At 40.1% G+C, this 23,766-nt stretch overlaps 1 protein-coding gene across 5 annotated transcripts in view; it reads left to right on the forward strand.

Moving 5' to 3' along the window:
* tenm3 (teneurin transmembrane protein 3) overlaps positions 1-23,766 on the forward strand; it is a 755,307-nt gene that overhangs the window by 677,266 nt on the left and 54,275 nt on the right. For all 5 annotated transcript variants that reach the window (XM_062033280.1, XM_062033281.1, XM_062033282.1 and 2 more), the window contains 4 exons: positions 11,891-11,995; positions 14,075-14,205; positions 17,059-17,228; positions 20,580-20,706. In XM_062033280.1, the coding sequence (XP_061889264.1) occupies positions 11,891-11,995; positions 14,075-14,205; positions 17,059-17,228; positions 20,580-20,706 (533 nt within the window). The remainder of the gene's footprint in view (positions 1-11,890; positions 11,996-14,074; positions 14,206-17,058; positions 17,229-20,579; positions 20,707-23,766) is intronic.

Consider the following 23,766-nt stretch of genomic DNA (forward strand, 5'->3'; position numbering starts at 1 on the left):
TCCAGTTGGAGAACATAAATAACATATTTTGTTGGATAGCAACGAGGCCCTGTTGCCTTCCAATTTAACACAGTGACCCCAAAAGGGACAAGCGGTAGAAAATGGATGGATGGATGGAGTCTTCTTGCCAATAAAGTAGTGAATGCTAAAACATTCCTTTTGGATTTGCTGAGGGTAGATGACTAAGGTGCTACTCCAAATAGAGGATTCTGTTCAATCCTTTTGCCAGTGGTTTTGAGAGACAGTGTAAGAGTTGTCTTGTGTCAGCTTAGTCAATTTATTCTTCTTGAGTCTTTTGTCATAACTTGTGCAAGAGATTATCCTAATGAACGCCTTCAGCGTCTCCCAGAGCACAGAGGCCGACACTCCGGGGGTCTTACTCAAGAGTATAAAGAAATCTATTTGACACGAAACAAAGTCCAGAAAGTCCTCATTTAAGAGTAATCGTGTATTCAGAGGCCACGGGGGATGTGTGGTTATTAGATTTTTAAAGCGTATATCCATTAAAATTGGAGCATGATCTGACATAAAAATTGCAACATATTTGCATGTAGGTATTGATAAAAGTAATTTTTATCAACTAATGAGTAATCAATAGGGGTGAAGGTCTGATGGATGTAGGAATAGAAAGAATATTGCTTCTTATTGGGATTCATAAAGCCCCAGAAAATTCCTCCATAAAAGACTGGATTACTTTAGCATATCTTGATGGTGGGCAAGTAAGCGATCAAGCTGGGGATCAAGCCAACAGTTAAAGTCTCTTAATATTAAAAGGAAACTGCACTTTTTTGGGAAGTCGTTCATAATCATTCTAAACTACATGACGACGGATGGATTTTTGTTTAATGCATTCTAAATATTAAATAAACGTAAATAAAAGTCCGCTTACAGCGTAGTCCATGGGAGCGCCAATATTTCGCCCATAAAATCCAATACATAACCATTCAAAACGCGCTAACAATACTCTATGTACATGTTGTGGCTTGAATATTAACCAACTATCAGTGATATTGTTATTATAAGCACTAACGCAGAAAACTATTTATAGCGGCACTGTGATCACAAGCTTGTGTCCCTATGTTTACATCACCGAGTGGTCTGCTGCTTCCTTGCTCCCTGTAAGTTTATTGTAGATCATAAATCATGCCTCTCACCTGCACAGAAGACGTCTGAGTAGGTAATCCGACAAGCTGGAAGACTACGACAGCCATTTAGGATCTGGAACTGGCGAGAAAGACACGAAAAGCCCTAGTGTGCCCCCCGTTTCTTCGCCAGCATTATGATACATTTTTCATCTAAATGGGAATAAATGAACATCCCAGCAGTCAGCAACTTAATGACAGCGGACTTCCAATGGTAACTGATGTTTTGTCGTGTTTGTTGGCTCTCTGTTATGATCCGTGGCCCAGATCATGTTTTGTTATTTTCTGTTAATTTTGGACTTCCTCAGTTCCTGTTTTTGTGCACCCTTGAGTTTGTTTTTAGTTACCATGGGTGCTTAATATTTCCACCTGTCTCTGATTGCTGTTCGGGACGCTCACCTGTTTCCCGAGCACTAATCAGAGGCATTATTTAAGCCTGCCTTTGCCGGTCAGTCGGCCTGGCTTCATTGTTTGCTACACGCAATCTGTTACGTGAGTATTTCTTGTCTCCTAGTCTATGCTAAGTGGTAGCCTTAGCTTCCGGTGCGATCTGCACGTTTTTCCTCTTGCTTTTTTCTGTTTTTCGTACTTCTTTGATTTTCGAAGAATAAATCATGTTCCTACCTGCACATCTTGTCCGGAGTGCATCCCAGGGGAACGAACCTTGCAGTACGCTGCGATCCCCCTGCCGTAACACTCTTATAAAGTCTGCAATGATCAAAATACAAATACTAAATGTTATTATAAATGTGCCCGTTACTACATTACATATATACTTACATCATGTATATAAAACCCTAATGGAGGTGTTTGGATGTTTTTGGGGGGGCTTTATAGGCAGAATTGAACGGCTCCCATTGGCTCCATTGTAAGCAGACTTTTGATCGAATGTATTTATTATTCAGAATTCATTAAAAAAAAAGTCCATCTGTCGTCATGTCTTTCATAATGATTGTGAACAATAGGCAAAATTTAAAAAAAAAAGTGCAGTTCCCCTTTAAATAATACAGTGACCAATCATGGAGATTCAGAAAAGGGTGTTTGAAAAAGGAGTCATCGACATAGTTGGGGGCATACACATTTACAAGGACTACTGCAGTGTTTGAAATAGGACCTGTGACGACGATAACATACCTCCCATTGGAGTCAGAAATGTGACAAAAGGAACAGATTTATGCAACAGAATAGCAGCGCCCCACAATTTACCCAAAAATGAAAAATGAAAGATCTGTCCTACCCATCCTCGTCTTAACGTCAAGTGGTCAGCAGGTTTAAGATGAGTCTCCTGCAGAAAGATGACATGGGCGTCCCAATGGCTAAGATGTTATAACACCTTACTTTGCTTTATAGGATTATTGAGTCCATTACAATTAAAACTAGTGAACCTAATGCCACACCCTCCAGATGTCATTGTTGTATTAGGTTATACCATAGCAAAATGCCAGCATCAAATAAACAGAACAACAGAATGCAAATCTGCGGTAGAACTCGAAAAGAAAAAAAGAAAAGAAAATAATAAATAGATAAATAGAATGTTAACATTGACTGATGTAAACAAAAGAAAAAACATACAAATAACCCCAACCCCAAAACACCTGCAGAAGCCTCCCTCCGAACAGGATGCACGCATCCTCTTCTCGCCACAAGAAAAACGTCCACGCCTCTACTTCACTAAGCAGCTGTGAAAAAACAAAAGTCCGAAAGAATAAAATAAAAAACTGCACAGTGGGTGTTGCAAATATCGTTGACAAGTGAAGTGCACTAATGTAAATGTTCAACCAAGAAAGAAAGAAAAAAAGGCCATACAGTTACAACTTATCAGCAAATGGCTACTATACACACTCAAATAGTAGTAGTAGTTGACAAAACGAACAAAGGGTAACCATAGCAACAATACTGAGTGACACAGAACAAAATCAATAATCAAGGCAAAACTCCCACAAACTCAAATAGTAGTCCTGTTTTCAAAAACGAGCCCAGAGCAAACCTAGTAGCAACACTATCTGAGTGAGGAAGGACAAGTCCGACAAGTATCCAGATAAGGTATTTTACACTCCCGGAATTTGCAGTACTTAAGGCCTTGACAGCAGCGGTCGGCAAGCATGTTAGCGTGCCTCTTAGACAGAGTCCCGTGCAACTCCCATTTTAATATCTTCCTCCACAAAGTCTGCCGCCAGTACCGGGTCCTCAAATCTTTCTGTCTGGCCGTTGGATAAAGTGATCCGCAACGTCGCCGAGAAAAGAAGTCCAGACTTCACTTTGGAACATGAATGTAGCTTTTTCTTCACCGAAGCAAAGGCGGCTCATTTCCGAGCCATGGCCAGGGTGTAAAGTTAGGAAAAAACTAAATCCTCTTGCCCATATAGGATAGGGGAGAAGCCTCACCCGCCCGTCGTGGAACCTGATTCCGGACTTTAAATAAATTAACTCGTACTACAAGCGGCCGAAGAGGTTCGCCATCTTCAGGCCAAGTGTGCAGGGTGAGCACGATCCAATATGGGCTTGCCGTCGAGCTTATGCACATCCTGCAAGAACTGAGCGGTGAACTCAGTCGGACGGGGGCCCTCACAGCCCTCAGGGAGGCCCTACACTCGTATATTATTTCACCTCGTGCGGCCCTACAGATCATCACATTTTTAGAGAGGAGATCCACGGTGGCAGTTAGCTTGTTGACGCGAGCACGGAATTCGTTCAGCTCGTTAGCATTAGCATTAGCAGCGAGCTACAGGCTAGCGATGGCCTCGCTATGGAACGAGAGTATGCTCTTGAATGGTTCCAAAACAGCTGCTATCGCTCCTCTGACCATGAATTTAAGATTGTCAAGGATGCATCCATCAAACTTCTGACTTATGCTCCTGAAAATGGCAAATTTGCGACAGAGTCCTCCATTATATCTGGATCCAGAGACGCACAAGGCTTGGAGTGGTCTGGCTCGTCGGATTTTCCTTGGCCAGACATCCCGGAATTCACAGGCGCAATTTACAAAAAAAGAAGCTGCATACATAGGTAGTAAAAAGTATGATACAGTTGACGGCTGGAGTTAGCAAAAGTGCCATTTCCACGAAGTACGCCCTGCACCGTCCATGCTTTACCGGAAGTCCATCATCAGTAGTATGTTTTTGAATAGCCTTCAGGTATTCCTCTGCTTCGATGGCATTGACGCCACCCACCCGCTTGCGTCTGCTAATTGAGATGTTTGAGAGTTGCGTAGATATCAGCCACTTACGCCAAAATGAGATTTAACTTTTTCAAGCAATCTGCATGACACCGTCGGTGCTCTTGCAAAAACAGGGCTAATTCCACACAGATGGCAAAACATAATTGAGCACCTGTCCCTGGGATAAAACCACAGAACGTTAGACTGGTACAGAAGTGGCTCAAATTCAGAGCCCATTTCTTTACATAACTTACAGAAGATGCAATGCCTCAGAGCATAGTTCACATATTCCACTACAAATTTGAATACTTCTGCCAGTTTCGGAGGCAAGGCTTTTGTTGCCAACGCATGCCCGTGCAGAATATAATGCGTAACAATGATGTGTGATGGATCGGCTGTCACGAGCGCACCAAAACCAGATGTAATTCCCAGCATGACGAGCTCCGTCTGAACAAACTGCGGAAATCATATCTCATGAAAGATTGTCATCCACAAGTTTCTTCACATAGGCTGCCTTAGTTGTTGCTGTAAGAGGCTTACAAAATAAAATTTAAATCTTCCTTTATCACGTCATCTTTCACATAGCCATGAACACAGCAAGCTGTGGTCTCGTCGAGTTGGAGTCTGAATTTTGCAGGGCTTGAAATCAGATCTGCAACTACTTCAGCCATGATGTCTTCGCTAATGTCCTCTATTCCGTCGCTGATGGTGTCATCAACACAGCTGATTTTATGTGTTTCACCGTTGGTGTGTGGTTTTTTCTGCTTTGTGATCAGGTAAGCAGCTTAGTATGCTGCTGTGAGATTTGGTTTGTCCATGGGTACAAAGCCAAGAACAGGTAGGGTAGCCTTTTCATCGAATCTGGCTCTCTTCACCTTGAATTCAGCAAGCGTTGTGTTCTTGTATTTCCCATTTGCATGAAGCTTAAAGGCCTACTGAAATGAAACTTTCTTATTTAAACGGGGATAGCAGATCCATTCTATGTGTCATACTTGATCATTTTGCGATATTGCCATATTTTTGCTGAAAGGATTTAGTAGAGAACATTGGCGATAAAGTTTTGGTCGCTGATAAAATAGCCTTGCCTGTACCGGAATTAGCGTGACGTCGCAGGTTGAAGGGCCCCTCATATTTGCACATTGTTTACACCAGCAGCGAGAGCGATTCGGACCGAGAAAGTGACGATTGCCCCATTAATTTGAGCCAGGACGAAAGATTCGTGGATGAGGAACGTGAGAGTGAAGGATTAGAGTGCAGTGCAGGACGCATCTTTTTTCGCTCTGACCGTAACTTAGGTACAAGCTGGCTCATTGGATTCCACACTCTTTCCTTTTTCTATTGTGGATCACGGATTTGTATTTTAAACCACCTCAGATACTATATCCTCTTGAAAATGAGAGTCGAGAACGCGAAATGGACATTCACAGTGACTTTTATCTCCACGACAATACATCGGCGAAGCACTTTAGCTACGGAGCTAACGTGATAGCATCGGGCTTAACTGCAGATAGAAACAAAAGAAATAAACCCCTGACTGGAAGGATAGACAGAAAAATCAACAATATTATTAAACCATGGACATGTAACTACATGGTTAATGCTTTCCAGCCTGGCGAAGCTTAACAATGCTGTTGCTAACGACCATTGAAGCTAACTTAGCAACGGGACCTCACAGAGCTATGCTAAAAACATTAGCTATCCACCTACGCCAGCCCTCATCTGCTCATCAACACCCATGCTCACCTGCGTTCCAGCGATCGACGGAGCGAGGAAGGACTTCACCCGATCATCAATGCGGTCGGCGGCTAGCGTCGGATAGCGCGTCTGCTATCCAAGTCAAAGTCCTCCTGGTTGTGTTGCTGCAGCCAGCCGCTAATACACCGATCCCACCTACAAATTGCAAAAGATTCACCAACACAGATGTCCAGAATACTGTGGAATTTTGCGATGAAAACCGAGCTTTTTGTATTGGATACAATGTGTCCGAATACTTCCGTTTCAACGATTGACGTCACGCGCATACGTCATCATACATAGACGTTTTCAACCGGAAGTTTAGCGGGAAATTTAAAATTGCACTTTATAAGTTAACCCGGCCGTATTGGCATGTGTTGCAATGTTAAGATTTCATCATTGATGTATAAACTATCAGACTGCGTGGTTGGTAGTAGTGGCTTTCAGTAGGCCTTTAAGGAAGAGTTCCCTTAGTTTTGCTGGTGCTAGACTTGAATTGCTCAACTTGGCATTGCAAATCATGCAGATAGGATGCTGACTCCCATCACACGCCGTTATACATGTAAATCCATATTGTACGTATTAGTCCGACCACTTTTCTTCTTTTTTTTTTGCTCGACATTGTATCAAGGACTGTACAAGAAACATCTCTAGGATGCACTGGGACACATCCTCATTGATGTATCCTAGGGTCATAGGGTGTTCCGGGTCTCGCAACATCATACACCCTCGCCCAGGTGACCCGGCCGGGGTTGATCAAGTCCCGACTTGCGTCCCCGTAGCAGTCCACGAATCAGCCCTCTTAATCCAAAGCCACCGTGTGGCCTTTTCTGCGGCTTCGCTTGCAGATTTAATGGCCCTCTTCTTTGCTGCCCCTACAATGCCCAAGCGACTCAGAGAGCGTCCTGCAAAACCCCTACAAGCAACTTCTCTTCCTGCACTCCTCCACCAGTTCCTGGTACTTAGCGCATTTCCTCTCATTGGCTTCCTCAATACGTTCTTCCCAAGGCACCGTAAGTTCCAGAATGATCAGGTGTCTTGAAGCCTCAGACGTAATGATCATGTCTGGAAGGAGAGTTGTTGTTGTTGCAATGTGTTGGGGGAACCTCAGCTGCTTTCCTAGGTCGACTTGCAGATGCCAGTCAGATGCCGTGTGGAGGAGGCCTGTTGTTAAATGTAGTGCTCGGGGTTTCTCTCCAGCTTTGATGAAGGGGACTGTCTTCTTTGATGCATGATGTTGCTTGTTGGTGCTAATGGCTGAGGCTACGCTCTCAGCAATTGCCTTACGATAGCGACCATCCGCCAGGGCCTTTGGGCAGCAGCTGAGGAGATGTTCTAGAGCAGTGTTTTTCAACCACTGTGCCGTGGCACACTAGTGTGCCGTGAGATACAGTCTGGTGTGCCGTGGGAGATTATCTAATTTCACCTATTTGAGTTAAAAATAGTTTTTGCAAACCAGTAATTATAGTCTGCAAATGATGTGTTGTTGAGTGTCGGTGCTGTCTAGAGCTCGGCAGAGTAACCGTGTAATACTCTTCCATATCAGTAGGTGGCAGCAGGTAGCTAATTGCTTTGTAGATGTGGGAAACACCGGGAGGCAGCGTGCAGGTAAAAAGGTATCTAATGCTTAAATAAAAAATAAACAAAAGGTGAGTGCCCCTAAGAAAAGGCATTGAAGCTTAGGGAAGGCTATGCAGAACGCAACTAAAACTGAACTGGCTACAAAGTAAACAAAAACAAGAATGCTGGACGACAGCAAAGACTTACTGTGGAGCAAAGACAGCGTCCACAATGTACATCCGAACATGACATGACATGTCCCCACAAAGAAGGATAAAAACAACTGAAATATTCTTGATTGCTAAAACAAAGTAGATGCGGGAAATATCGCTTAAAGGAAGACATGAAACTGCTACATGAAAATACAACAACAAAAAAAGAGAAAAGGCCACCAAAATAGGAGCGCAAGACAAGAAGTAAAACACTACACACAGGAAAACAGCAATAAACTCAAAATAAGTCAGGGTGTGATGTGACAGGTGGTGACAGTACACCTACTTTGAGACAAGAGCTATAGTGATGCATGCTTGGTTATGCTTTAAAGTCATATCCAATAATTGCGACAACGATTTTTTACTGTCAACTGAGTTTCGTTTTTTAATGATTTCTGCTGGTGGTGTGCCTCCGCATTTTTTCAACGGAGAAAATGTGCCTTGGCTCAAAAAAGGTTGAAAAACACTGTTCTAGAGAGCCTCTTCCAGAACACAGAAGACAGGAAGGTGTCTCGCTCTTCCCCCAGACATGGAGGTTTGCTTAATATATGAAGAGAAATAAATCACAAGGCGTATCATCACAACAGTCACAATTTGACTAGTGAGCGCACCAAATTCCCTGCGGCACAGATAGGCCAAGCGATGTAGCAGCCAATGATGGCCATTGTGTCGGGTGTGTATCTTCACCTCCACTGAACCCATGAGACTGACCCACTGAACCCCTGGAGTTCGATCAAACCCAGGTTAAAAGCCACTGGTCTCAAGAGAGAATAACAATGGTGCTCTGTTGGTGTGTAGCGGCCAGGTGGACAAGTAAGGGGAGGGCGGATCGATCCATATATTGGTCGTGTTGATAACGTTTTATCAGTATATGATACGATATTTGTATTTTCCCAAATTAATGGTTTTGACGTTTTTGTTAATTACAAATTCATTGAATAGTTCCCTGGACACAGAAGGACTGTAAGGGAAAAATATCTATATTTTTATTTTGTTTAGTTATTTTGTACTATTGACTTTATTTTGATCAAATAATTCTATGTAATAAAAGAGAATAAGGAACTAGTTTAAATATTGTGTACATATTGTTATATTGACAATAGCACTCACTATAAATACAATTAAACAATTACAGTTAAAACTTAGACTTAGCCTTAGACTTCCTTTATTGTCTTTAAAATTTGAACTTTACAGTACAGATGAGAACGATATTTTGTTGCATTAGCTCTTTGTAGTGCATGATAAAGGAACAATAAGGTGCAGATATAAATCGTTGGATTACTGTACAGATAAATATATTGCACTTTTGCATATGCATCCACGTTTATGGATGTATGTTATATTGTCTTTATATTCCAGCGAGTTAATCCGTTTTTGGGGGGAATTGCGGGAATTATTATGATGCGTTCAAGAGTCTTACGGCCTGAGGGAAGAAGCTGTTTCAGAACCCGGAGGTTCTGCTACGGAGGCTGTGGAATCTCTTTCTAGAGTCCAGCAGTGAAAACAGTCCTTAGTGGGGGGGGGGGGGGGGGAGTCTTTACAGATTTTTTGAGCCCTGGTCAGGCAGCGGCTTTTTGCAATTTCCCGTATAGGAGGAAGAGGTGATTGTTGTCAGTATCAGCTGATCTCACTCATGGTATCTGAAATGGCAGCACAAAACCCTGATCGGAACATCCCAACTTTTTTTACTTCAATGTTTCTCCGAAGCATCGGGTAGGGGGTATCGTGTTAAAGACAAAGTAAGTCGAGGGAAATGCGAGGCTAGATTTGACTTTGTAAAATGTTAAGAAAGTGGGAAAACGACAACTAAAAAGCCACTCGAAACACTTGCGACCATCATCAAGGATAAAGATGGTGTTCTTGGATGCGGGAAAGGATATTCTACTATAAAATGGACTAATAATGAAGCAGTGTAGTGCTGTTGAGACTTCCTCCTCCCATTAAGCCCTTGGCATATTGTAAAAATGAAATTAATTGATACATTTACTTTGTCAGCTATATTTTAAAGCTAAGATGTGGATGCATGATCAGATATTTTAGCATAGGTTGACCTTCATTAGATTGGTTTTAGCATCTTTAATGTACAAAATGTATTAAAGTGTAACCCCTCATTCTTCAAGTTTTATGTATGCGGCCCTCGATGGAAGAAGTTTGGATACCCCTGGCGTAAAATAATACAAACCCCAAAACCAGTGAAGTTGGCACGTTGTGTAAACCGTAAATAAAAACAGAATACAATGATTTGCAAATCCTTTTCAACCTATATTCAATTGAATAGACTGCAAAGACAAGATACTTAATGTTTGAAACTGGAAAACGTTATTTTTGGCAAATATTAGCTCATTTGGAATTTGATGCCTGCAACATGTTTCAAAAAAGCTGGCACAAGTTGCAAAAAAGACTGAGAAAGTTGAGGAATGCTCATCAAACACTTATTTGGAACATTTCACAGGTGAACAGGCTAATTGGGAACAATTGGGTGCCATGATTGGGTATAAAAGCAGCTTCCATGAAATGTTCAGTCTTTCACAAACAAGGATGGGGCGAGGGTCACCACTTTGTGAACAAATGCGTGAGCAAATTGTCAAACAGTCTAAGAACAACATCTCTCAACGAGCTATTGCAAGGAATTTAGGGATTTCACCATCTACGGTCCGTAATATCCTCAAAAGGTTCAGAGAATTTGTAAGTGCAAGTTAAAACTCTCCTATGCAAAACAAAAGCCATTTATCAACAACACCCAGAAACGCCCGAGCTCATCTAAGATGGAAAAGTGTTCTGTTTTCTGACGAGTCCACATTTCAAATTGTTTTTGGAAACTGTGTACTCTGGAACAAAGAAGAAAAGAACCATCCGGATTGTTCTAGGCACAAAGTTCAAAAGCCAGCATCTGTGATGGTATGGGGGTGTATTAGTGCCCAAGGCATGGGTAACTTACACATCTGTGAAGGCACCATTAATGCTGAAAGGTACATACAGGTTTTGGAGCAACATATGTTGCCATGCAAGCAACGTTATCATGGACGCCCCTGCTTATTTCAGCAAGACAATGCCAAGCCACGTGTTACAACAGCGTGGCTTCATAGTAAAAGAGTGCGGGTACTAGACTGGCCTGCCTGTAGTCCAGACCTGTCTCCCATTGAAAACGTGTGGCGCATTATGAAGCCTAAAATACCACAACGGAGACCCCGGACTGTTGAACAACTTAAGCTGTACATCAAGCAAGAATGGGAAATAATTCCACCTGAAAAGCTTATAAATTGGTCTCCTCAGTTCCCAAACGTTTACTGGGTGTTGTTAAAAGGAAAGGCCCATGTGCCAACTTCTTTGCAATGTGTTGCTGCCATTAAATTCTAAGTTAATGATTATTTGCAAAAAAAAAATGTAGGTTTCTCAGTTCAAACATTAAATATCTTGTCTTTGCAGTCTATTCAATTGAATATAAGTTGAAAAGGGTTTGCAAATCATTGTATTCTGTTTCTATTTACGATTCACACAAAGTGTCAACTTCACTATCTTTAATTCATTTTCAGGGCTGACAGGGAAAAGTCGAAAGTGGCCAAAAAAAATGGCTAGACTACGAAATGTGCCATTTCTAGACACTCTGAATTAAAAATGATAGTAGCTTGCTACAAAAATCCTAACATGCATTTGAATGTTTTTATTCTGCTATCATCACAAATGATAGTTCCCGCATTCACAACTAGTAATTGTCTACTGTGTATTCATCTGTGCTGCCTCATTTACACACACACACACACACACACGCACACACACACACACACACACACACACACACACACACAGACGTTAGTGGCCATTAGTCGTGTGAGGCCAAGGGAAACCCACATAAAAGACAATGTGAATACCTGCTTTGTGCTGTGCTCTATTAGCAGGTTCACACGTGTCACACAACTTAAACGTTTTTCTCTCCTCCGAGTTCATTAGCATCATATCGCCTCCATATTTTCAATGCCTTCATTGTTTTCTATTTTTATTTTAAGAAATGTGCAGCTTTTTCCTATGGTAATCACATGTCATTGTCCTCCCTCTGCCTCCCCCTAAACACGCCCACCCCTTCACAGACCAGCTGCGTAACAGTTACCAAGTGGGTAAGGACCATTCTCTCAGGGTCATCTACGCCAATGGGATGGATACACACTATCAGACAGAGCCTCATATTCTGGCAGGTATGGTTCCAAACACACATTTATAAAAATTCATTTTTGTACTGTTGATTCCCAATTCTTGATTAGAAAATCATTGAAGATGTATGTCTTAACGATGGTACTTATACCAAATATTGGCACTTTGGACATGTTTACTGTGTTATCATCTACACTACCGTTCAAAAGTTTGGGGTCACCCAAACAATTTTGTGGAATAGCCTTCATTTCTAAGAACAAGAATAGACTGTCGAGTTTCAGATGAAAGTTCTCTTTTTCTGGCCATTTTGAGCGTTTAATTGACCCCACAAATGTGATGCTCCAGAAACTCAATCTGCTCAAAGGAAGGTCAGTTTTGTAGCTTCTGTAACGAGCTAAACTGTTTTCAGATGTGTGAACATGATTGCACAAGGGTTTTCTAATCATCAATTAGCCTTCTGAGCCAATGAGCAAACACATTGTACCATTAGAACACTGGAGTGATAGTTGCTTGAAATGGGCCTCTATACACCTATGTAGATATTGCACCAAAAACCAGACACTTGCAGCTAGAATAGTCATTTACCACATTAGCAATGTATAGAGTGTATTTCTTTAAAGTTAAGACTAGTTTAAAGTTATCTTCATTGAAAAGTACAGTGCTTTTCCTTCAAAAATAAGGACATTTCAATGTGACCCCAAACTTTTGAACGGTAGTGTATGTATCAGACAGTCTAATATACAGTACAGTAATCACTTTACATATCTTTTAAATGATTTTGTTATTGTTCATATATTTTTATTATACATTATATCATAATATAGGGTTACATATACACTATACAGTGCATATATTTCTGTGTTTTTTTTATTATTATTTTTTAAATTAGTTACAATATTGGTCAAAAGTTTACATACACTTGTAAAGAACATAATGTCATGGCTGTTTCCAATTATTTCTACAACTCCTATTTTTTTGTGATAGAGTGATTGGTCACAAAAAACATTCATGAAGTTTGGTTCTTTTATGAATTTCTGACATCACATGGACAAAGATTAGACCTTCTGGAGGAAAGTTGTGTGGTCAGATGAAACAAAAATTTAGCTATTTGGCCACAATACCCAGCAATATGTTTGGAGGAGAAAAGGTGAGGCCTTTAATCCCAGGAACACCATCCTACCGTCAAGCATGGTGGTGGTAGTATTATGCTCTGTGCTTTACAGAGAGTAAATGGGACAATGAAAAAGGAGAATTACCTCCAAATTCTTCAGGACAACCTAAAATCATCAGCCTGGAGGTTGGGTCTTGGGCACAGTTGGGTGTTCCAACAGGATAATGACCCCAAACACACGTCAAAAGTGGTAAAGGAATGGCTAAATCAGGCTCGAATTAAGGTTTTAGAATGGCCTTCCCACAGTCCTGACTTAAACGTGTGGACAATGCTGAAGAAACAAGTCCATGTCAGAAAACCAACAAATTTAGCTGAACTGCACCAATTTTGTCAAGAGGAGTGGTCAAAAATTCAACCAGAAGCTTGTGGATGGCTACCAAAAGCACCTTATTGCAGTGAAACTTGCCAAGGGACATGTAAGCAAATATTAACATTGCTGTATGTATACTTTTGACCCAGCAGATTTGGTCACATTTTCAGTAGACCCATAATAAATTCATAAAAGAAGCAAACTTCATGAATGTTTTTTGTGACCAACAAGTATGTGCTCCAATCACTCTATCACAAAAAAATAAGAGTTGTAGAAATTATTGGAAACTCAAGACAGCCATGACATTATGTTCTTTACAAGTGTATGTAAACTTTTGATCACGACTGTATATATTTTAATTAATAAGAAAATAGAGTAGCTTGTTATTTTTTTAATAATATAATTTTTAACTAGTTACTTATGTTAATTATTAATTAAAAAAATGTTTTGTATAATGTATGTCAATGACACGTGTCTAGACACCCTGTACTATAAGAGAGGTATTAACTTATTGAATGTCCATCTAATGTAAACTAATATGTTAGAAACATTAGTTTAGTTATATACTACTGAAACCATTTTATTGGGTACTTCATGAGCTAGAGAATGTATGTAAAATCTAAAGTTTGTGTGAAAATGCAGGGGCTGCCAACCCAACCATAGCCCGACGAAACATGACACTTCCAGGAGAGAATGGCCAAAACCTGGTGGAGTGGAGGTTCAGGAAGGAACAGACCCGAGGGAAAGTCATTGTATTTGGAAGAAAGCTTCGGGTGAGTGGTGATATTTCTTAGCAGAATAAAAAAAACTTACTCAGAAATTCAGAGTATTGTTGGACGTAGCATTTTTTACCTGTCGGGGTAAGAATGATAATGGAAAAAGGTGAGTAAGAAGGCTCTTGAGATGTTTGCAACCATACCTCAAATTACAAGTATTTTTGAAAAACGAGCCGTCTTTGGGCTTTTTTTATGTAATGCTGTAAGTATTACATTTCCGCCACCGGTGTTTGTCCACAGCCCGCAACCAGAGATTGACACAATCCTGCCCTCCAACCACCAAAAATTACAAAGTTAGGGCGAACGAGAAGAAGCAGGCGACCAAATCAGAGAAACAAACCACAGGGAGGCCCAATTATGCAAAACTAACTTTTCTTACCTATTGGTACCTGCTTATGTGTATTTGGGATCTGCAAAAGTCCTGTAAATTTTAAATCAAACCGTGGAGACATAGCAGAGATATTTATAAAACAATCTTGCTTTCCTTCAAACTTCCTCCAAAAAGTCAGTTTGCCTTCTCAGGGCATTTAATTGATCGCAACTGACCTGTTTTGTTTGTTACTCCAGTCACAATCGATTGAATGCCATAATAATAATACAATGTTTGTAATTTACTCTGATTTGTGACACTTTCTGACCTGTAACGTCAGCGGATTAACAACACATGGAAGACATTTACCCAAACATCCTTGCGGGAGTCAACCATTTTTAACTTATGTAGAGCCGGTTTAACCACAGTTCCTTAATGAAACCCATAGAAAAAAATGCTCTGTTGTTGGTTGCTTGAACCGGCATAAGTCATTACACACACTTTCAGCCTCATCTGAAGTAAAAAGTGCCTTACTTTAAACTTTTATGATTCGTGGCAATGTGCCTTCAACTGTGAAGAAGTTGCTTTGAGTGTGTGCCAAAAAAAAAAAAGGTCCTGCTTCACCTACAAACCTTAAAAATAAGACTGAAAAACTAGTTTTAATGGTGGGCTCATTGCCTACAATTTATGGCAATGGAGAAGACAATGAAACGGTAAAAAATAACAGTAGGTTTGAAATGTCTGAATGATACTACAGCAATGTTGTGTAGCTAGCTTAGCCTTCTAATGTATAGCGTCACAGTCACCAGCAAAATAAAGAATGATTTTCTTAAAAACGTCTTTCAATTGGATCAGTGTCTACTGTGTTTGGTACTGGATCAGTCCAGTCTAGTTATTGCATTCGCGATGTAGCTCGTAGCGTAACTTACTACATAGCCACCCCAAGCCTCTATTGTTTACAAGTGGTCATAGCAACAGTGCAGTGAAAATATTAACATGATAAAGAATAAATAAGTATTTTATTGTCAATATATACATGTATATGTCCAGGATTTAGCATTGAAGAGATAAAGACTTGGTAGAAGTTTAACCTTAGCCAGCGTATCATACCAGATTTGCAGATTAGCAGTGTTTTAAAAATGGAAAATAAAATTATATGACCCCTTTAAAAACATGTTCTACCAGTTAGCTGACCCGGCCAGTCCGCATACAGCACTTCACCGTCAGTCCGCGTCACAGGAAGCCGCAGCCAACCTCCACGGCGTGCAGCCACAAACGTCCAAATAACCAACATTTAGCCTTTGAAATATTGAGAAGCTGCCACAGCTGTGTTTGCCGTGTTTCAGTTCGTTCTGTTTCCTAATTCAACAAACTGGACAGTCAAGCATTATCTTTGGTATACATAGATATGACCGACTGTCTACTCTGACGTCGGTCTGCAACATGAACAACCAACAAAAGTCTGCTTCACAAGGAAAGGCTGAACAATAACAATACATTATTTCTTAACAGTACTGTAGTTGTTTGTAGTACATTCTATTTTAATGTTTTTCAAACGATATGTTCAATCTAAAATTAGGTATGGTACGTGTTAAAATTGAGCTGTTTTTGGAGAGCCAAGCACGGATTTAAATTTTTAATGGGCGGGTCTGATTTGAGATAGTGTTTTCAAATTATGAGCTCCATCGCGGAACGATTAAAGCTCGTAAGCTGAGGTACTACTGTTCAACAAACATCCAACTTCTGTGTATGCCAACAACATTTTTATCACCAGGTACCAAGTCACGTTTTGTATTGGGATCAAATATGCATTTTCTTCAATCAAATACAAATGAATATACATTAAAGCATTCAAACTCAGCTGACCATTAAAACCTATTGTGAGAAAAACAGTACACAAGAGTAAAAAAAAAAAAAAAACATAGTAGTTGTCATGGAAACTTGGCTTGCATCTTTTAATGTACTAATAAATTGAGGGGTTTTTTTTAATGGTGGGCTCATTGCCTACTATTTATGGCAATAAAGAAGACAATGAAATGGTAAGTAATAACAGTAGGTTAGAAATTTGTGAATGATACGTGAGCAATGTTCGTTCGATTTGTTGTGTAGCTAGCTTAGCCTTCTAATGTATAGTGTCACAGTCACCAGCAAAATAAAGAACGATTTTCCTAAAAACGTCTTTCAATTGGTTTAATTTAATAATTAAATGTATTTTCTTACCAATCTTGCTCATCCAATAAAAGTGAACAGATTGTTGAGTAACTGTGCATAATGTGGCCTGCATTGATTTGTGTTCGCAACATGATTTTTATAATTCGGCCACCTGAAGACGAGCAGATGTTTCCACAAGCTGTTTGGTCATGATTAGTCAGCCTATTGCTTTTCTCCTTATATGTCAAATCTCAGACAAGTGAGTAAGACTGCTTCTTACTGCTGTATTGTCAACATTCCCAGGACTTTTCTCAGTACCAGTAACAACTGTCTGCTTTTCACTTTGCATCTGCTAAGATCTCCTGTCTTTGTGTTTTTTCCACTTTCAGGTAAATGGAAGGAATCTTTTGTCTGTAGATTATGACCGTACCTTGCGAACAGAGAAGATCTATGACGATCACAGGAAGTTCTTACTGAAGATCATTTACGACACACAAGGCCATCCAACGTTGTGGGTCCCAAGCAGCAAGCTGCTCTCTGTTAACCTGACATACTCCAGGTAAGCATCTGGTCCCCAATACATATTTTTCCTGGATTGTTATGAAATGCAATGAGTTCATTTTTGTAATTATCTTAAGGTAGACATGGAAAAATGGTCAGACTATCTCCACACTAAAGCCATCAATTGAAATGCCCTGCACATTTCAGGAGCTTCTAAAATGACGTCAGACTCTAGTGGTTTCTTTTAATAAAATTATCCATAAATCTCAAGGTTGCGTTCAGGCAAAATCTGCATTTTTCATCTCTTGGCCTAAACGCTCGGATCTGGCAGCATCCTTCCGTAGTATGCCTACTCTATTGGTCTGGGGTCAAGGGTCGGCTGCGGCCTACCACCCCAGCCATCGGGGTGGGTATCGGATACACTGTAGCTCGATGAATATGAGAATCCGGTATCGAACTATGCTTTGTTCATGAAACAGCTGTCTGTAAAGATACGAGACCAGCAGAGCAGTGGCCGGTCACGATTTGCTGGTGACGAACCCCAAGATGCAGAGATGGCAGGCTTGATACAGGAAAACATGATTCTAATGTCCAAAGAAAATGCAGGAAGACGGGAATCAGGAACCAGGAAACAGGCAAACTGGAGACAACAAACAGGAACCAGGAAACAGGATTCAAGATACAAGAAAACCAGGAGACAACAGCAAACCAAAAAACCGCCAACAATCCTCAAGCACTGACTGGAGGGCGAGGCAGGCATAAATAGTAGCCGGATTGGCAATTATCACCAGGTGTGCCAGGCAGCCAATCAGGGACAATGGAGGGAAACGAGCGCTCAGGGAGACGTGCAGGAAATGAACCAAAATAAGAGCGCTGACAGGAAATAAAACACAAGCACAGACAAAACCCGAACATAACCAATGTGACAAGACAGTGACAAGCCTGACATAGCTTCTCCGAAAATGAAAAAAATCGCCATCATGTATGCAAGAGTACAACATTTTAAACACATATATAAAACCTAGATTAGGCTCTTGTGTACTCACTATTATAGCACTCTGTCTGGGTTGAGCACGATATGCAATTTTCTGCAAGAAGACTTCCTGAGAGTGAGAGACCACAACTGTGGTGGCTGAAGCAACATTCTGTTGGCGCTGCAACTAATCCATGTAAAACATCTGTCCCTTTTATTGTACATGTTGCTCCAAAAGCGAGCCGCCATAGCATAATTCAAGGTTTAGTCTGAAAAATTGGAAAATTAGTATAGCGCCTCCTTGAAAATGATTGTAAGGTTCAGTCTTTAAAAACAAAGCTTTTGGAAAACTCTGAACAGGGTGAAGATTTTCAGAAAAATGCCATTTGCTGTTTGGGTAGGAAAGGGTAAAACTCAGCTTTTTGGCATGTGTCATTAGAAATGTGTGACATTATTTAATGTATACAAACATTTATTAACAACAGAACACCAGTAATGAAGTTGTTAACTTGCTGGTAGATGCATAACATACAGGACATTAGGGCTGGGCGATATGGACAAAAAAGTACAGTATATCTCGATATATTTGTACTAAACTCGATATTCGATACAGTGTTTCCCATAAACTGCCAAGATACCTGTGGCGGTGGGGGCGTGGCTATGGGCGTGGTCACCATGACATCAGAGTAATTTGCATTATTTACTACAATGATATGATTTTCTCTAAAAAGGCTCAAAAAATGTATACTTACTAATTAATAATAACAGCTTTGTTTTAAACGTCCATCCATCCATTTTACAATATAATTACAACACTTTATGTACATATTTATATACAGATTTGAACAATAAGTTATTCACTGAAATATATTTATTAATTTTGGTTCTTACAAAAAATATATCTTATAAATTATAAAAGCTAAAATGTCTCTCAAAGCTCTGCCCCTTTAATTAGTGCATACTAAATTAATTTAACTTTAGCCTACTACTACAACCATATTATTTACCAGCAACATAAAGTGAAACAGAGGCAGAGGTGTCCTGCCACAGTCAGTAACAAATAAACAGAAAACAGTAGTGGTCAAATACAAATAAGGCAACAAGAGAAGTATCCTACTCTTCTCTTTTGTAAAGTAAATCTGAACAGCCTATATGGGCATCTACATCAACTATATGATTTGCCTGAGAAGCTGGACAGGACAAAAAAAAATAAAAAATAAAAAATCTATTTGTGGCGGACGTAATTCTTTTGTGGTGGTCCGCCACAAATAAATGAATGTGTGGGAAACACTGCGATATATATCTTGATATATTTTCCGGTGAAAGTATACATATAAAGATGTTCATTTTTCTTCATTGAAATTGAATAGAATGACAACTGTACTGCAAACAGTCAGTGGCACTTTTATTAACCCAGCTAGTCAAGATGGGTATTATTAACAGCACAGACAATAAACTGTTTAAGTAGCACAGAATTGCATAACATAAATTAAATAGAAACATATTCTTTTTACGTAAAATAAATAACATACATGTGCAAATAATACAAAATGTATCAAACTCAGATAAAAAATGTATTTGCAGGCAGGCACTTTTTAATGTAATGGACTGTCACACACGTACGGTTCTGGTCAGCGCCAAGTAAGTGACTTGACTTAATTGTGCGGCTATGATCTTCTTCACTTCGGCATACATTTTTTAGCAGCTTTTCTCGTGCGAAATATGCCCGGCTTGGCAACTGGAGAACAGTTTTGATTTGGGCTCTAATGGTAAACAACTCAAATGAATGTTTTATCCAGACGCATACATTTGTCCAAATGTGGCCAATTAGACACATTGTGGGTTTCCTGGACGTGGTCTACAACGCTAAAAGAAAAATCGAAAGAAGAGAATCCCTCCGCCATTGTCCACTAGTTTTTTTAATATATAAATCACTTGAAAATTCCCTCTTCTCTTCTACGACTCTCTCGTCGTCATTTGGGATGTCTGTTGTGATTTCTCTTCCTGGTTCCATGACCCGCCCTATCTTGCCTCTGATTGGCCTGTCCCTAATGTTTTGCCCTAATCTCAACCAATGGTGACTCATCATAAGTAAACAACCAACCAATCATGGATGTTCTTATACGTGCAAGCACATCTTGGAAGGAATGGGAAGCGGGGGAGAACAAGGAACACACCAAATAAGCGGGGTTTGGACATTTTAACGTGAAATAAATTATATCGATATTACGATATTTTCTTATTCATGTTTAAAAATATACAGATGTATCTTTCAAACCTGATATATTGCCCAGCCCTAATACAGGTCACTGAAATAAAACAGTCATGTTGTGTCCAAGGCTCCATGTAAATAAACAGAGATTTCAAAGACAATGTGCAAAATATCTGATGCGGTATATTTACTGTCATGACGGGTGTGTTTTTGTATGTCTGCAGTACGGGACAGGTGACTGGCCTGCAGAGGGGTCCAACCATTGAGAAGTGGGATTACGACAGTCAAGGCAGAATCATTTCTAGAGTGTTTGCTGATGGAAAGACTTGGAGCTACACGTACTTGGATAAGGTAAAGGCAAATCACAGCTTTCATTGTACATACTCTCTGTCTTTTATAATGTGCATAAACAAAAAGGTATGCACAGTAATCCTACCAAGTCAAGAAGGGACAGATGCTACGCAGGTGTGCTCACACAGAAGAGCCCACATGCTCCTTTCTCTGTGTGGAGTGTAGCGACAGAAATGTCTACAGAGGCATGATAAAAGGAGATAACACACACACACACACCATAAACCACTTAAAAGTCACTTAAAAAGGTTTGTCCTCTGTTCCTTGCACAAGCAAGGTTATCACGTTAAATGTTGGTGCAACTCACTGAAGCATGTCCCCTGTGGAAAATGTCCTGTCCCAAAGTTAATGGCAAACAAAACGGTGTGAAAGTTAGTTGTTGCTACTTAGAGACAACTCACATGTTGTTGTAGATCTGTGAGTGAATTGTCAATTATATTTATATAGCGCTTTTCTCTAGTGACTCAAAGCGCTTTACATAGGGAAACCCAATATCTAAGTTACATTTAAAGCAGTGTGGGTGGCACTGGGAGCAGGTGGGTAAAGTGTCTTGCCCAAGGACACAACGGCAGTGACTAGGATGGCGGAAGCGGGGATTGAACCTGGAACCCTCAACTTGCTGGCACGGCCACGCTACCAACCGAGCTATACTGTAACAAGCTCCTTCGTAACATTGTTTTTTAAATTACAGCAAAAAACTAAGTCTTTTAATGGTTTCTCATAAAGAGCGTTCTTAAGATTGACCATTAACACAGGCTAGAGAAAACATCAGAATACTCTCAGGTAACAAGGAAACGGGGAAAAAACAAAAAGGTATAGTGAAAAGGGCCAACTAAAATACAACTATTCACGGTTGGAGCAGAGCAATGAAGCTGGCAGGAAGATGAGAAAATACAAGGTATAGAAATACCGTATTTTCCGGACCATAGGGCGCACCGGATTATAAGGCGCCCTGCCGATGAATGGTCTATTTTTGATCTTTTTTCATATATTAGGCGCACCGGATTATAGGCCGCGTTAAAGGAGTCATATTAGTATTATTTTTTTCTAAATGTAAAACATTTCCTTGTGGTCTACATAACATGTAATGGTGGTTCTTTGGTCAAAATGTTGCATAGATTATGTTTTACAGATCATCCTCAAGCTGCTTTCTGACAGTCGCTTTAGGATGCGCCGTTTTGTGGGCGGTCTTATTTACGTGGCTCACCTTCGGCAGCGTCTTCTCCCCGTCATTTTTGTTGTAGCGGTGTAGCGTGCAAGGATGGGAGTGGAAGAAGTGTCAAAAGATGGAGCTAACTGTTTTAATGACATTCACACTTTACTTCAATCAATAACGGAGCAGCATCTCCTCATCCGGAAACAACAACACAGGAAATGTGTCCAGTGGAAAACCCGTCCGACCGGAACTCTCTAATAACTAAAGTTTCTTGGGTGAATAATGTAAACTCACTACACCGGTATGTTTTAGCGCTTTCATGGCGAGTTTACTGACAGATATAAGTAAGAACTTTAAACTACTTTATATTGGAAATGGCAACAGTGGAGGATGAATGTCCCATAACAAGAAGATAGAGAAAAAGAAGATTCTAATCGACTAAATGCGGACACTTGCAATTTTTCAGGATCTTTGCAGATCCCAAATACAGATCAGCAGGGACCAGAAGGTAAAAAAAGTTGCTTTTGCATAATATTGCGAAAAAAACGCCAAATAATATGTCTTACCTTATACACTCACACCATAATATTACCATTTTGTTTAATGCGCCGACAATCCTTCAAGCGGTGTGGCTTCATAGCTTACCAAAGTCGTGCTAAAACATTTTTATAGATTTTTGAGTTTTATATTTTCAATTGAACATATAAAAAGTCGGTGCTGTTTACTTGAGACCCATCATAGTGCAGACTACACTTATCTCTTATGTTTGACTGCCATCTACTGGTCACACTTATCTGTGTACCAAATAAAATAGCCAAAATTATTCCTTACAATAGGCGCACCAGGTTATAAGGCGCACTGTCGAGTTTTGAGAAAGAAAAAAAAAGGATTTTAAGTGCGCTTTATAGTCTGGAAAATATGGTAGTACTTGGTAATCAAAGATATACTGAAAGGAATAATCTTCCTTTCACAGTCGCTCTGCTTTAAAACACCAATAATTGTAAAGGGTTTGCAGGTGTGCCTCGTTGCTGCGCCCCAAGCCAGAAGAAAAGGAATTTTTTGCGAACAACATTAAAAAATACAAAACAAAAAACAGGAAAGAAAAACAAAATTGTTCTGATTTACCCTTGAAAAGATTCCAAAAACACCAGATGAGGTAAAGAGCAACAAAGTGTATTTTTAATAACACAACCATGTGATAAAAACTAAAATAATATCCAGGTAGGAAGCAAAAACAGGATATTAAACTATCAAAATGATAGCTCGTACAAAAATTGTGGGGAACCAAAAACAATTTCACTAGCAGGGAGTAGCTAGTGACACGAAAAAGCTCTATCAAACTAAGGGGAAATAACAAAAGGTGGTCTTCAGGAAAAGACAGGGAGACAGAGCACAAAGGTCAAACAAAAACTCACAACAAGGGCTAAACTGGAGAAAACTTAGCAGGATGACTCAAATAGCAGCTTGGCGAAGACATGATGTGGTGAAGTACCGTGTAAAAGATCCGGCGCCAACAGGTGTGAGTGATCAGACTATATAGGGTGCATGGATTGCAAATAGCTGTGCTCAGTTGCAGTCCCCTGGGAACTATGGCAACTGAATAAAGACAAAACAGGGGAGCAACATTGCCAGAAGCAGACACACAAAAAATAGACATGTAACAAAAACGTTAGATTTTTGTTGTTTAAGCAACAACTACTGTTTAAAATAGCTCAACATATCATTATAAAAGGCCATTATCTTTTATTATTGGCAAAAATAAATCATGAACCAGTCATTTACAATTAAGTGCAACTTTAGATCACAAATGTTACAAAAAAAAGGTTGACTTAGACCGGGGGTCAGCAACCCGCAGCTCTAGAGCCGCATGCGGCTCTTTAGCGCCGCCCTAGCGGCTCCCTGGA

Source organism: Entelurus aequoreus, linkage group LG22, assembly GCF_033978785.1.
Source record: "Entelurus aequoreus isolate RoL-2023_Sb linkage group LG22, RoL_Eaeq_v1.1, whole genome shotgun sequence".
Lineage (NCBI taxonomy): Eukaryota > Metazoa > Chordata > Actinopteri > Syngnathiformes > Syngnathidae > Entelurus > Entelurus aequoreus.